Genomic DNA, 14,178 nt, shown 5'->3' with positions numbered 1-14,178 from the left:
AATAGACAATCCCTTAGCCGGTTTTGGGAGATTATGCCAAACAGAATGGTACGAGAGCGTTTCCATCTCTACGTCTTTGTTTTAATAGGATGATATGCAATAATTTCTTTCCCGCGCAGAGTCCGTACAGTGGTTATTTTGGTCGTCACGCAATGCTCCTACGTGACGGGAAGTGACGTGACGAGACGATGGACATTTTGAATAGCTAGAAAAGAGTACAATAGATGCCCGGAATAGATTTCGAGACTTTCTACACTGGCAGGAGATTTTTATCTTTTGAAACGGACTTAATTTCTCATTTTTAAAGCGTTCATGATATTTTCTAACTCAAAATAGCAAAATGCTTTCCAGGATCCGTGACTCAAGAACATCCGGGATCTGGTATTTCTTTGCGCGGGACCTGGGTATAATTAGTGTTTCCTTGACGACCACTTCTATTTATTTCTGTCAAGCGGATCCTCAGGTGTGATTCCTTTGCCGTGTTTTCGTTTTCTCCCATTTTTTTCTTCAAAAATTTCAATTTCTTTTCTCCCCTTTTGCAAAAATTGGTTAAACAATGGAGCCTCGGTTTGAATCGGCTACAACAAAAACAAAATGGCGTCGTTCAAGGCTTGGCGGGAAAATTCACAAGCGAAAACAAAGTGGACAAGAAAGGCACGAGGACTATTAAAGGGCATAGGTGGTTTTTCAAGGTAAGCAAGTAAAAAAATAGTTTAATTTGGTATATTGTTGAGTTAGAAATAAGGCATTTGCTTAAAGGAAGGGATAAAAAGTTGAGCTTTGATATAACTTGACTCCAAAAATTTGTATTTGACTAGAAAAAAATGGTGCGGCCTCGCGCGACCGTGGCTGTCTGTCGCGGTTCGGTTCGGTGTTGTTCTTAAAAAAAAGTTATAGCGTCGATTAACGAGCCTTGTAGTTTTTCTTGACTCCACTGGTATTCGATGTGGAGGTATAAAAAAATGTAAACGATCATGCCATTTTGAATCAAACGCTGTAAAGAAATTTTTGAGCGGCGTCCCTTGCGATTGAACCAAGCTGAACTTCGCTTGTAAATGTTTTTGTTTTACATACAACCGGTTGCAAAAACTGCAGAAATTACTGCTCTTAAATTTTAAAATTTGACTGATATATAAGAGCACGAAAATATAGGATGCGCTATATCTTTAATCTCAACATTCAAGTAGTGGCTTTAGCGTTTTCTTCTAGCAAAAAAGTGAGAGACTTTGCTTCTATAAACCTCCGCAAAGCTACTGCAAGAGCCACTGCAAGATGGCCTTTCCTTCCTGTAAATGGCTTTTGATGAGGATAGAGCCAAAAAAGAGTGTTGTGTGTGGCAATATTTCCAATCCTATAAAGTCAAAACTTATAATTCTATTTGGGAGGAGAGTTAATAGAATTTCTGTTGAATATCTGCTTCAACAAAGGTTGTGGGTCTTGAACTGTTTGTATGAAAAAAGTTAGGCCCGGTTCAGACGCCGATCTTTTCATGAGCCGAACCTTATTCCTTGAATTAAGTACATGAAAAGATCGGCGTCTGAATCAAATTAGAACGGCTGTTTCAATTTGGAACGGCTCACCCGTCCTTCCTGCCTGGCTTGGCCGAGAATTTCGCCTGTGGAACGCCTTTGGAACGACTTTGATTCAGATGTCATACTTTTCATGTGCTGATCCTAATCCATAAATTATTATAATGTATTTTGACTGGTTTTATTGGAACTGTATTAGGAACGGCCTCGGAACGGCCAAAAAATACGGCGTCTGAATCAAGAGGCGTACTTTTGTCAATTTGGGTTGGTCCAAATTCGAATTGAGTTCGGCTCATAAAAAGTACGGCGTCTGAACCGGGCCTTACTGATTGCACCCTTTTCACCTGAACCTCATCAGCAATGAGCCACGCCCTCCCCTCCTGAGCAGTTTAAGGTGCAGTTTTGTAGCAAACATAGCTGGGGGTTGTGAATGGTCCCACAGAATTATGTAGTGCTCGTAAAATTAGGTTTCTGCTTGGTATGCTTGCAAAATTTTAGTTGGTGCTCGTTTGCTCGTGCTCGCATGCACGGTTTTTTAGTGGAGGTAGCTTTTTGTAAAGTGCTTGTTGCTTGCGAAGCTTTTTCTTGTCAATGCTTGAACTGGCAAAGAAAAACACTGTGCTCATATGCTTGCAAAGACCACTCGATACCCCAACAGCTTGAAATCAAATGACTGTTGACAGTGACTGCAAGTGATTCATTTGTGACGGGTTGTAAAGCAGTTGGAATTTCAGGCCTGTGACACAGCACCCTTACAATATGGGCATGTCTGTCCTCCCAAATTTACTCTTTCCCAAGGAAGGTTATTGGAATGTTTTTTAAAAGTTTGAAGGGAAGTATGGAAGCTTAGCTGGAATTTTCACATGAGTTAAAAAGTAGGTGGAGAACAACCCTTCACTACTTTTGGACTACAAGCAACAGAAAACTTAGGTTCCAAAATGCATATAAGAAAATACAAGTTATTAGAGTCTGACCCTACCTGCTTTTAAGACTCTAACCCCTACTCCCTTATCCTTGCTATCATTGTGTGAGGGCTCCCCCCCCCCCCCCCCCCCCCATCCAGGCTTGTGACTAGTTTCATTATTTAAAACTATTATTTTAGTCACGCCACGTCAACACTTTTCCTCAGTGATGACCCAAATAATTGCCGGCAAAGGAGGTTTAATGCCAGGAAAAAATGATGATAAAGTGATTCTCCTAAGTGATGCCTGTTTTGTTTTACAATAGAATTAAACTAAAATGGCCATGTGGACGGGCAAGTTTTATCTGTTAGTAAATGTAGGTGCAGAATACAGTAAACACCCGCGTGTAAGAACCTACAATTTTCTAAGTTTGGCAAAATAGGTTCTTGTATTTGAGGGTAGTTATTGGTAATTTAGGCTAAGTAGGTTCTTAATAAGGTTCTTAATTTCTAAGGAGGAGCCATAGTTTTTAATTGTACGAGAAGAAAAAAAATGGGTTTGGTCCTTCATTATACAGCATTTATTCATAACTGTATTGCTTCAAGCCTCATGCAAGGTCCAAAGAAGACAATTACAGTCTATGTGAATCTTTCTTTTCTTTATTTGTAAATACAGTTTGGGATGTTCTGTTAAAAATGTTTATAAAAATTTTCTATAACCCACATATAAGAACCAGCTCAAATTTGCTGGGCTAAACAGGTTCTTATATTTTGGGGTATTAAAATGGCAAATTTCTGCCAGCAGGTTCTTAAACCACTAGGTTCTTACACGCGGGTGTTTACTGTACAATGAAATACAATTTTTTGAACCTCCAGGCAAGGGAAAGGAAAATTATTCTTCTAAGAAATCAGGAAGTTAGAGAAATTAGAGGAAAAAGTTAAGTGTCTGACTGAGGGAAGGAAAATGACATTTGGTTCTAGTTATCAGGAGTTTCGAAAAATCAAGGGTTCGAAAAATCTGGATTCCATAATAGTATTACTTTGCCAATTAAACCCCTGGGGGGGGGGGTACTCAAAAAAGTTTTATACGGGGAGGCTCTTCCCCAAGTTCAAACCCCTTACCCTTTTATATACCATTTTTGACAGAAATTGTACCCCTTTTGTATACCTTTAACTGAAAAAAGGTACCGGTACCCCTTTCATATACCTAAGAGTATGATGGGGCCTGGACTTAAAATAGGACGTCTTCTTGTCATTTTTATGTAGCACTTAATAAATTAAAATAATACAGCCATAAATTGCTTCTGTTCGAAATATTTTAATTAAAGGCCCTTTTAAATAGCCAAATGACAGATTTCCATACCCTTTCATATACTTAAACTCGTGAAATCCCTACCCTTTTATATACCTAAAGCCTGAAAAAGGTAACCCTTTCTGGCGGAGCCTCCCCTTATAGGCCATTATAGGGAGTATCCCCCCTCCTGGGGATTAAAACATGGTCAAGAAATAAAATCAACAAAGTAATTTACTAAGAAATTTTAATGGCTCATCTTTGTACACAATTATTATTGATTGGATAAAAATGCCATCAAGTTCATTTGAGTAAACATCAAATTTGTCTCTGTGTATATGTAACATATAGTGATATATATAACGTTTCACATGTAACATTTCTACACATTGTTTTTGTAAAAATTTGTACAAGCTAAGATTATTTGTATCTGCGAACAGATGCGCGATTTCAGAAAGGTAAAATCATTGTCACCATGGTAACATCAATGAATTCAAGTCTCGAAAAATTTAATTGTCACTTGACAATTTCTCTGACGTTAAAACATTACTATGACCATGATGTGTTATATGCGCATTGTAACGCAATAACTACTTGCCCAACCTTTTCATGATCATTTGATGTCACATGTACCGTATGTTTGCAACGAAATTATTGTGCGTGACCGGCGTAATCGTTCGAGGTACGTTACAACTCGAGAAAGAATTGCGTGACATTCCATGCTGTTGCGATTCACTTGACTGAGAGAAATCACCGAGTTCACACTTGCGTTACACTTTAAGCAATTACTGCGTGACCGTCCGTGGCGTCACGTCACACTTGTGTGACTAAAGTAGTTTCTCCATTCAGGATAGTCCTTTCATCGTCACCAGAACTATTATGATTCTTATCACTTCCAGCCGCATTAGGGCTGTTACGTCGTGCGAAAGTCGTTTGAAAAAAGCTTGTCAGGGAACTTCGTCTTCTCTTTTTGTGACTACCCTGATCGACAAGTTCTCCCTCGCAAGAGGACCACACAATCTTTCTAAAAGCACGTCGAAATTCAGCATTAAAGTACGCGTAAATCACTGGATTGCAAGCGCTGTTGAGGTTCGGTAAAATCAAGAAAAATATGAAGTAGAATGCCAGGGCCACACCTCGTGGAAGGCCCATCAGATAATCTGGATTGTATTGAGAAATGGTGAACATGATAAAAAACGGCGCCCAGCACACGGTGAACGTACCCAGTACCACGGCAAGCGTCTTGGTGGCTTTGAAGTCGCGCACGACGCTTTTCTGCTTGTGTCTGTCTTCTTTAGTGCTAGTACTCACAATCATGTGCTTCATTTTGTTGAACTGGGCCAAGGCCGTGCGGAAGATCATAGTGTAACTGGCAATCAACACTGTGAGCGGTGATAGGAAGGCGACTATGTTAGCTACCGTATAGAACACTTTGTTGTCATTGCGGCAAATTTCGTACTCTATTATCACTCCCCCAGCACCAGGCCACTTGATTATAGCAAACGTTGCCAAAGTGGCTGCATATACCCACACTCCACCAATAGCCAGAAGCGAGCGCTTTCTGGTCATGTTTCTATGGTAACAGAACGGCTTGGTTATTTTCAAGTATCTGTCTACTGATATCACTGCTAAGTTAGCCATAGAGGCCGCAGCACACACCATGTCAATCCAAATCCACAAAGAGCACACCTCAGAACTCGTCATGGGTGTCACGTGGGACGCGATTCGGAACGGTAGCCCAGCGAGCCCGTACAACAAGTCGCTGACCGCCAGTGACGCAATGAACCAGTTAGTGGGACTGCGCAGGCGTATGTCGACGTAGATGGCCACGCAAACCAGAGTGTTTCCCGCCACTGTTAGAACCAACAAGATGACGTAATAGGCCAGAAAGAGTTGATCTTCCAATTCCGAGCCACCCGGGCTACCGTTATTATCACCCGTTCCGTTGTAAGTTGTGTTATTCATGTTTGGTTTAATTCTCACTACACGAAGAGAGGATTGTTTGGCTAATGTACACTAAAGTGCTAAAATGGCCTGTGGCGTTTCTTGCCAAAGATGTTTTCCTGAAGTCAATTTGTCTTTGTTGTCTTACATCAAATGATGCCCAAGTCTGCAGTTTGTTCTTTTGTTCTTTTTCTTGAGTTCTCTTTGACAAGCAATTCAGAAGCGAGAATGCCACTTGATTCACTCAGTTATAAGGTTTCCAGCAAGACCGTAACTTTGAGTTTAAGCTTTTCTTGAAGAGGAAGTCACGTGACTAATGAATTCAAACGCACAGCTTTTTCTTGTTCAGAGGCCCAACAATTAATCCTTGATTCTCACTGATTCGCTGCTGAGTTTAAGCCACAGCTGTTTCTGTTACAAATAGACGTTGCTTCTTAGTCGTCTGCTGGGTCTCCTGCGAGGAAAAACAAAAGGAAAAACGGACATTTTTATTTGTTAACAAAAAATCTTGATTCACTTACAAAATACGAGCACGTTCGTTTCATGGTAAGGTCGTGGTCAGTTTTATAGATTTCTGGCGAGATAGTGCTACTCTTCTATGCAAAAAGAGTTATTTAGTGAAGCACCTTTTCGTTTTATGAAGTTGCATTCTGAACCTTGCGTGACTCTTGCGCATGTACTTTTGTCTCTACAAACAGCTATAGCTTGTTGTTTTTATTGACATGTTACTATATATAGCTACACGCGCTAATTTCCTCGTGTCAGGGCTAAATAGGGGCGTATGAGACCAGGTGTGCCATCTATCCATTAGCCTGAACACAGACGGATTTCCGGCTGAAACAACAGTTTGGGTGGTGAACGAGAGGCAAATTTTTTCTGTTAAAAAGCTAGCTCGTTGTCAGCTAAAAGTTTGATTATTTGTCAGTTATGAACGCTGTACAGACCATCTTGTTACTGAGGACAGCAACAAGCACGCTTTTTTGCAAGAAACAAAGAAAATGAAACATTCGTTTGGTGACAATGAAATCTTTTAGCACAATAACAATTAAACAAAGAGTATTTTGATGTACACATTACAGCCTATAGTGAAAAAACCTTTACTTTTATTGTTTTATTCGATTATCACCTCCAGTACTTTTGAAAAACTTCGAACTTTGTGTGTTTTTGTCGGCTACAGCTGTCCGCTCGAAATGTTGTTAGCGAGAACACCAACTTGTAATCAAAAAGTTAATTACTGTGGTTGTATATCCTTCAAAACTTAAGGAACTGTGGCACGGATTTTTAGACATAAAAGAAAGGCCACCGAATTAAAAATAACCGCTTAAACAGCGTGGGAACATTTCAGTAACACAATAAATACAAAAGAACGTACGGATGGACAAAAACTGAAGATGATAAAAACAGATTTTGATATGGGGTTTGAAAAACTCTGAGGCTGAGCAGTTTTCAAAGTTGATCTCGTTTGTTTGTAACTTTTAATTACAAAGCACGGGAGACATATTTGTTTGCAATGCAGCTATGGTTTTGTCACTTATTTTTTAGTTTTAGATCCATAGAAGTAATTTCTTCGCTGACATTTGGCAAAACTTAATAAAATAGACTAAACTCAGGCGTAACACAGTTCCTTTATGCGAAAGAGGAAAAAATTGTCATATTGTCCAAACGGAATTTGATAGGCTCGTTCAATTCACTTGATTGTTGACAACTGCCGTAAATTCAAAGAGCACGTTTGGAAATTTAGACTTGTCAATTTGGATCTAATCCGAAAAGAAAATGATAATTTTGTAGAAGGCGAATTTCTAATACAGTGTTTGATCGTGAGTTTTCAACCATTTCTTGTTAAGCAAATTGTATATTTCTTGGCCTTTAGTTCACGATTCTACATTGTTTTGCTGTGAGAGGTTTTTTCTCAGTCTTTTATGTCTCATCAGCTCTTTCCGTGTACCCAGATTCTCTTCCAATTTTCTTGTTAAATCCAGTTAATTATTAAACAAAAGGTAAACGCAATTTCCTCTCGACGGTTCCTCTTTCAATATAGACATCGCAAAAAAGTTATTTTGAGTCATTACAAATCGGATATTTCTGTTTAAATACGTATAAATGTGACTGACGCAACACAAAAGGTTCTACAAGAGTCTAACTTAAGTACGTTAACTGCATGAGTCTTCGCACGAGCGTGTCAAGCTAATAAAAGATCTGAATACTGACCGCAAATTTCTTGTCATCAGATCAAACAAAGGTCTTAAAAGTCAAAGATTTTTTTTTTGAAAAAAAGTTGAATTTTTGCTGAATGCTGTTAGTTGTTATTGTGAATTGTATTGAAAACAAAAAGATTTAATTGGTGCAAGGTGTACTTTATAGTGTTGATTTTGACAAGGCGGTGAATCTAGTTTACACCCGAGGGTCTTAAAAAAATGAAGAATTACTAGCTTTGAATGTTGAATGCACAAAATAAGGTAGCATTTCGTCTATTACGGAGAAACATTTCTCCACTTGATCTTTGACACCCTTCTTTTATACAGTACACGCACTTAATTTGACGATAGGCATTTCAATTTTCTTCCAATTTTACCAGGCTGCGAGGCTTTCCGTTGAAAGAGTCCAATGTTTCCCTCGGCTTAAATTTAGGTCAGTTTTAGAGCTTTTTCTGTGAGAACAGCGTGCATTTTTCACTGAATTTTCTTCGCAGAAGTTACTGTGAATGATCGGCGTTTTTCTGATAAAAAACCCCCAAAGGTTAGGCACCCTTGTCGTGAATAGGAGGAATTTTGCCAAAGCTAGCTTTGAAAAACTGAAATATATCTGGTCCTCCGTGAAGTTCTTTTGAAAATGAAACAAGCTAACAAAGGAAAAAAAAAAAACAAATCTTGCAATATTTACCTTGTAGAATATCTTACTTGCCTCGCTATTCTCCCCAACTGCCACTCTGAATTTTTCTGCGGACTTGTTTTTTTTCCCTTCACTGTGACCAAAACGATATTGGACGCAATTCCGTGTACGACTGAGTTGTTTTCCTTCGATCCAATTGATAAATATCTTTTATTTCGGATATCAGGATAAATGTATAACTTTTTTTTATTGTTTCTTCCGATTGACAGCTCCATTAGTTATTTCCTCAGCCTGCGGCTTTTACAGATTTCATTCTAAAGAATCCCATTCAACGGATTTGCGTGGATTATTTGTTGTGAAAGGATTTCCTTTTATCGTGATTTCGCCTTTTCATTTCGTCTTTTGTGACGTTTCTTTAACCTCAAAGCGAACTCATCTGTTATGTGACGCGCTGCCAGCGAACTTCAATTGCTACAAGGATAATAAAGAAATTGATCGACAGCGATTGAGCGAGTATATAATTTGTACAAGGGACGGCGAGAGGATATGAAATAATAAGCGGACTTCTTTTGTCGGTTTTTACAAAGATAAGATTTTTAATTTCGCGTCCACAATAAGGTTTTTGCTGGCTTTGCATTTAGAATACTCAAAAGGAATAGAAATAGATAAATCAACCTCTAACCTAATGCAATTTCTGAATTCTCATTCTGTGGGATAACAAGGATTAAGTGTCGCTAGAACACGACTTTTTGGAGCTAAGCTATTAAATCACTGATAGCTTATGAAGATTAGCCTGTTAGCCACGGATTTTCGATGTTTCGAGTACCTCCTTGTTTCTCTTAATCGTGAAGCATAACAGAGTTAAATTTGATACAGCTGGAGGCGACTATGGTTTTTCCACCTAGTGAATGGAATAAATATTGAAAAGTAAACCGTTCCTTCATAAATCTATAGACTCGTTTAGGTGTTATAAAAATTCCAATATTTTTTAAAACTGAAAAACTGACGTTTTTTTAATAAACGAAACGGATCAATTTTCACTTGCTGAAACGGGAGCTTGCAGTAAACGACATTGTTAGAGAAGGCGGATACCCGCAAATATTACAGAAACTTCGTAAAAACGTTCAGTTTTGCAGCGCAAGTGTTAAGGTTATTATTTTTGGCTACGAAGTGAGTAAACGTGTGGCTTTTGACACGGTCATTATGTCTCATTTGTTATTCATGTCGTTTGAACTGTAACCACTTTCACCTTCACTAAAACACTGATTTTTGTTACGATTTTCAACGTTTATTTGTTTGCCTTGCGTCTCCATAGCAACAATTTCTGGTTTTTGGTCTCCGCTCCCTTCCGCCCACGCATTTATGCCTCAGGCCACGTACGACACCATCAAAGTATCATTACTGAAACAAATAAGCTGCAACCACCTACACCATCGCTAAAACATTGATTTTTTTTTGTTACAATTTTCAGCGTTAATTTGTTTACCTCTCGTCGCCAAAGCAACTTTTTTTTTTATCTCCGCTCTCTTCTATTCCCACGCCTATATGCCTTAACATTCGACTCGATAAAAGTATCATTCTTGAAACAAATAAACTGGCTAATTTATGCTAATTTTACGTGGGAAAGCTAACCGTGCCCATTCTATACCGGTAAAAAGTACGACAATTTCAATAAGGTCTCGTCAATCTCATGACAACAATGTGTGCCTGAGGCATTCGTCATCTGCAACTCTTTATATCTTATAGTTACCGTTGACCTTAAAAGACCTAAATTGTTCCAAAATTTCTTTTCCGCTGAAATATGAAGTTTGCATGTTGATCCTCGTCAAGTCTCTTGTCCTCGTATAAAAAAAATTATGCAGAAATCGGAGTAAATTGTGACGGTGAAATCCAGTGCCTGAGATTTTACCCGGAACGGAGGCTGTGTAAGATATGAAGTCTTACTCATGCTGTATATTCTCGAAAGATACATTTCGGTTGATAAAGGCGTCTTTTAAAAAGTTAAATCAAAGGACCTTTATCCAATGTTCGTCAAATTTGGAGGGGTAGTAGATTAACATATTACCCCAAAAAATTGTGTTCGTGAATTCTCAAAACTGTGTCACTTATGGCCATGCATTCGCGTTCAAGTACTCCAGTTTTTCTTATTCTCGATTAACAAAATTATGCACGCCTTTTCGCTAAAATCAATGAATGGAAAACGGCGACGCCGACTTTTAGTGCCTTTGATGAGGACTTTCTGGAAACTATCAGACCACCGTAATTTTGCAATCCTTTGGAGTTATGACATAACAGAGGTGATTGAAACGTTTGCGAAGAGGAGCCGTGGAAAAATCACAGATTCATCAAAATATTAATTTAATAGCATCATCTTGTAAGCAATTTTATATCTTTCAATTTGATACGGATTTAAGTCATCTGTGATGTAATCCGGACGCGATACATCTGTTAGACTGAAGACACCCCTAAAGGTATACGGTAACTTAAGGAAGTGACAAGAGTTGACGCCGGAAAAAACACAAAAAAATGTAAACAAAAAAATCAATATAAACTACAGCAAATTTTTAAAGCTCTATGCAATGAGTATGAACACTTTTATGTTTAGGCAGAAACTCGAAGCCAAAACACCCTTCTTAGCTTGTTAGTTTTGCGTTAGCTTTTTCATGATGTTTTTCATTAGTACGTTTTTGGTTTGAACTTAAGGTCTCTGTATTCAAGCCTTTTAAAAAAATGCAAACTGAGGATGTCAACGTGAAATCAAATTTCCACCTGCTGCTAGAAAAATTACTCTGATACCCGGACAACATCCAGAACACTACGTAACAGACGTACCCACCCTACCCCCGCTTCTACCAAGAAAAAAAAAAAACATTCAAAATTGTGTGCCCACTGCCATGTACCCCGTTAAGCTGTTAACTGCATGGCGAAGCAAGCAAAAATATTGCCTCTGCCCTCAATAAATTTGATAATTAATTTCGATATCTATCACACGAGTTGTGTTCTATGGAACTCTATCCCCCTAAGTACGTACACGGTTGTAACGATCAATTAAAAACATATTTATTACTTTCCCCTTCTAGTTAATCCACATTCCTCTCAACAAATTTCCGTTCTTGTTTCTTTTTTTAGGTGAGAGCGTCGGTGAATTCCTAGTAGCCAATATCACAATCATAAAATGCTCTTCGATACCGCGGTAAGTCAATGCGATGATTTATTATTAAGTAAAAGCTTAACAAAATCCTTCACCAGATCTTGTCGAATTTACATTTCCTGTAAGTTAACTAGTTAGCTGTCCTGTCCGGCGTCTAGTCTACATGAGGTTGTATAATGTAAAGTGTTTTTTTTTTCAACTTCATGATGACTGTGAAACCGATTCATTTACCTTGAGCATTTGCGCGTTTTCGGTCGATGTCTTAGTTAAAAGTAAAGTTTTTTTTAAAGACTTTTGCAGTTTCCTTTTCGGAGACTTAATAACGGGAATATCTATCAGAAACTTGAAGACAAGTACTTTCATTCCTTTGTTTGTGTGTGCATGGTCACTTTGATATTGCGAAAAATATTCGCGCGAAATTTTTACTCCGCTTGCTGTATTTTGCCAGCGTTGCGCGAAATTAATTTTCTCCCAAATTAAAGTTATCTCTTAATCCACAGCGTTTAATCCTTATCTACTCTTCAACTCCTGCGGTAAATAATTCTTAATTCACGTGGGAAAGTTATGATAAATAAATCAAATGAAGATAAATCAATTAAGCTTTTCTGGAAGAGAACATTTTTACTTAAAATAAGCGATGATAAAACCAAATTCTTCCAGCAAGAACTAAGAAAAATATATAAAGAAGTTGGGAGAGTATCGTTATTGATCTAAGGTAATTTCTTATGTGCGCTGTTATGTTGATTTTAGACATACTAATATTGGCTCACTCTTGAATGGCGGAAAATGCTACATTCCAGACACTTTGACCTATTGAAATGCTGTCAAATGTTTGATTAAATGCGTAGGCTTTCATGTTTGTTTTATCCGATTCATTTTTGACCCCGTTTTTTGAAGAAAATATTGTTTCTTTAATTTGAGTTCGTTATGTAGATATTGAAAGCTCTTTAGTTTAAACATAACGGCTAGAATTTTGTACGGGTGTGTTCGCAACGTGTCTGATTTTATCGCTACTAGCAATATAATTCACGTGTATTTAATATGAAGCCTAAATCTGTTGTCTTTTACAATTTCGAAACGTTATCTTGCAAGATTCCATCGAGAAATAAAGAGCGATTTAGAGCAAATTTCTAGTCATGGGTAAACTTTAGCGAGTAACACAAATCGCAGTTTGTAATATAAATTTTACTGAATGAACAAATGAACTGATCTGGTTCGAAGTAAAACAAGCAAGCTCGATATTATTAGCGACTGAAAAGTGCTGCACATGAAGATTTAAGCAACCTTTCTGTTAACATGGGCACTAAACCTTTAAACATTATTCTACAAACCAATTGGGAAATGAATTAAGTGAATGAATTTGACTTGAAATCCAAAAACTATCGCATTAATCCACTTGCCTTACTCGAGGTTCATTACACGCCAAGAAACTGAAAATATCCTCTTCGCTATAGCATTTGCTAGGTCAAGAGCTTGTTTTCTTGGTTGTGTAGCCAATGGGCGTTTGCTTACATTTCTGGGGGCGTTAATAGCACCGTAAACATCTCCGTTCGTTCGGCAATGAGTCAACTACAGACTCTCAAGTTGACACTGTATCTCTGTCAGCTTTTGACGTAGTCAATGTAATTTACATATTGTTGTGGTAAAATATCAAGGAAGACTCTAATGACTGTCTTAAGTTGTCACACAGTTCAATATGACTTTAACGACCTTTGTTTTAACACTAAAAAATTCGAGCTTGTTCGTTCACATCAATACGACAACCTCTTTTTGGTTTGCTTGAACAATACAGAATCTGATGAACCGGTATTTTAGCACAAAATTACATGTAGTCTATCTGTCTATCGCCTTTATAACATACAGGGTGTTAAGAGAGTGTAGCCTCTGCGGTAAGAAATTAGCTCGCAAACGAAAAATTCGCTTAAATTTTCCATTGCAACGATCAAGTTAAGTTATTGTTGCTACAGTATTAGGCTGGAAATGATGAAAAATGAAACAATTTCCCAACATTTTTTGCTCAGTAGACGTCTTCATTTTATTATAAACCTACAGTACTTCTTGTATGTCCATTATGTTGATGTGACAGAAAGACTTGGTGGTCACTAAGACACAATTTGGTGGCCTTATGACATTTTAAAACGCAATAACTTAAGAAGATAATTTTAAAATAAAAAACATTCTTGTCATATCTTAAAATTTAAAAATAGCTCTAAAACCTTTTTTTCCTTCTTCTCAAGTTGAAACGTAAAATATTTTAAACGGCTTTGATTTCTCACCAGTATAAAGCACAGTATCGATAAGAATGTTTGCATAACAATAACAAATTGCCATATTACTGAATAAAATATTTACTGTAAAAGAAAGGCGTTAAGATTCGCTAAAAATGCACTTTAACCTGTAACTGACTTTTCCATAAAAAAGAAGCTTTTAGATTACAAATAAGAAATAATTGCGCAACGATTCAACCATAACGAAACTCAGAAAAAAATTCTGAAGCTTTTCACTTAATATTGCAAAATCTGATGTGATTTCT

The 14,178-nt window shown here is 37.6% G+C and overlaps 1 protein-coding gene and 1 long non-coding RNA gene across 12 annotated transcripts in view; one reads left to right on the top strand and one right to left on the bottom strand.

Moving 5' to 3' along the window:
• Positions 1 to 455: 455 nt before the first annotated feature.
• The window catches only part of LOC144661494 (uncharacterized), a 61,615-nt gene continuing 47,892 nt past the window's right edge, over positions 456 to 14,178 (top strand). For all 6 annotated transcript variants that reach the window (XR_013572288.1, XR_013572291.1, XR_013572287.1 and 3 more), the window contains exons 1-2: positions 456 to 692; positions 11,624 to 11,687. This is a non-coding gene — a long non-coding RNA (uncharacterized LOC144661494). The remainder of the gene's footprint in view (positions 693 to 11,623; positions 11,688 to 14,178) is intronic.
• LOC144661493 (D(1) dopamine receptor-like) overlaps positions 3,952 to 14,178 on the bottom strand; it is a 35,170-nt gene continuing 24,943 nt past the window's right edge. For 5 of the 6 annotated variants that reach the window (XM_078522275.1, XM_078522274.1, XM_078522272.1 and 2 more), the window contains one exon: positions 3,952 to 6,119. In XM_078522275.1, the coding sequence (XP_078378401.1) occupies positions 4,535 to 5,686 (1,152 nt within the window). In that variant the 5' untranslated portion in view covers positions 5,687 to 6,119 and the 3' untranslated portion in view covers positions 3,952 to 4,534. Of the gene's footprint in view, positions 6,120 to 13,045; positions 13,604 to 14,178 lie in introns of those variants that run through there. The other variant, XM_078522278.1, reaches the window with a different exon arrangement.

Source organism: Oculina patagonica, chromosome 7 (genome assembly GCF_052425735.1).
Source record: "Oculina patagonica isolate OP01 chromosome 7, crgOcupat, whole genome shotgun sequence".
Taxonomy (NCBI): domain Eukaryota; kingdom Metazoa; phylum Cnidaria; class Anthozoa; order Scleractinia; family Oculinidae; genus Oculina; species Oculina patagonica.
This window is presented reverse-complemented; position numbering and strand designations above follow the sequence as displayed.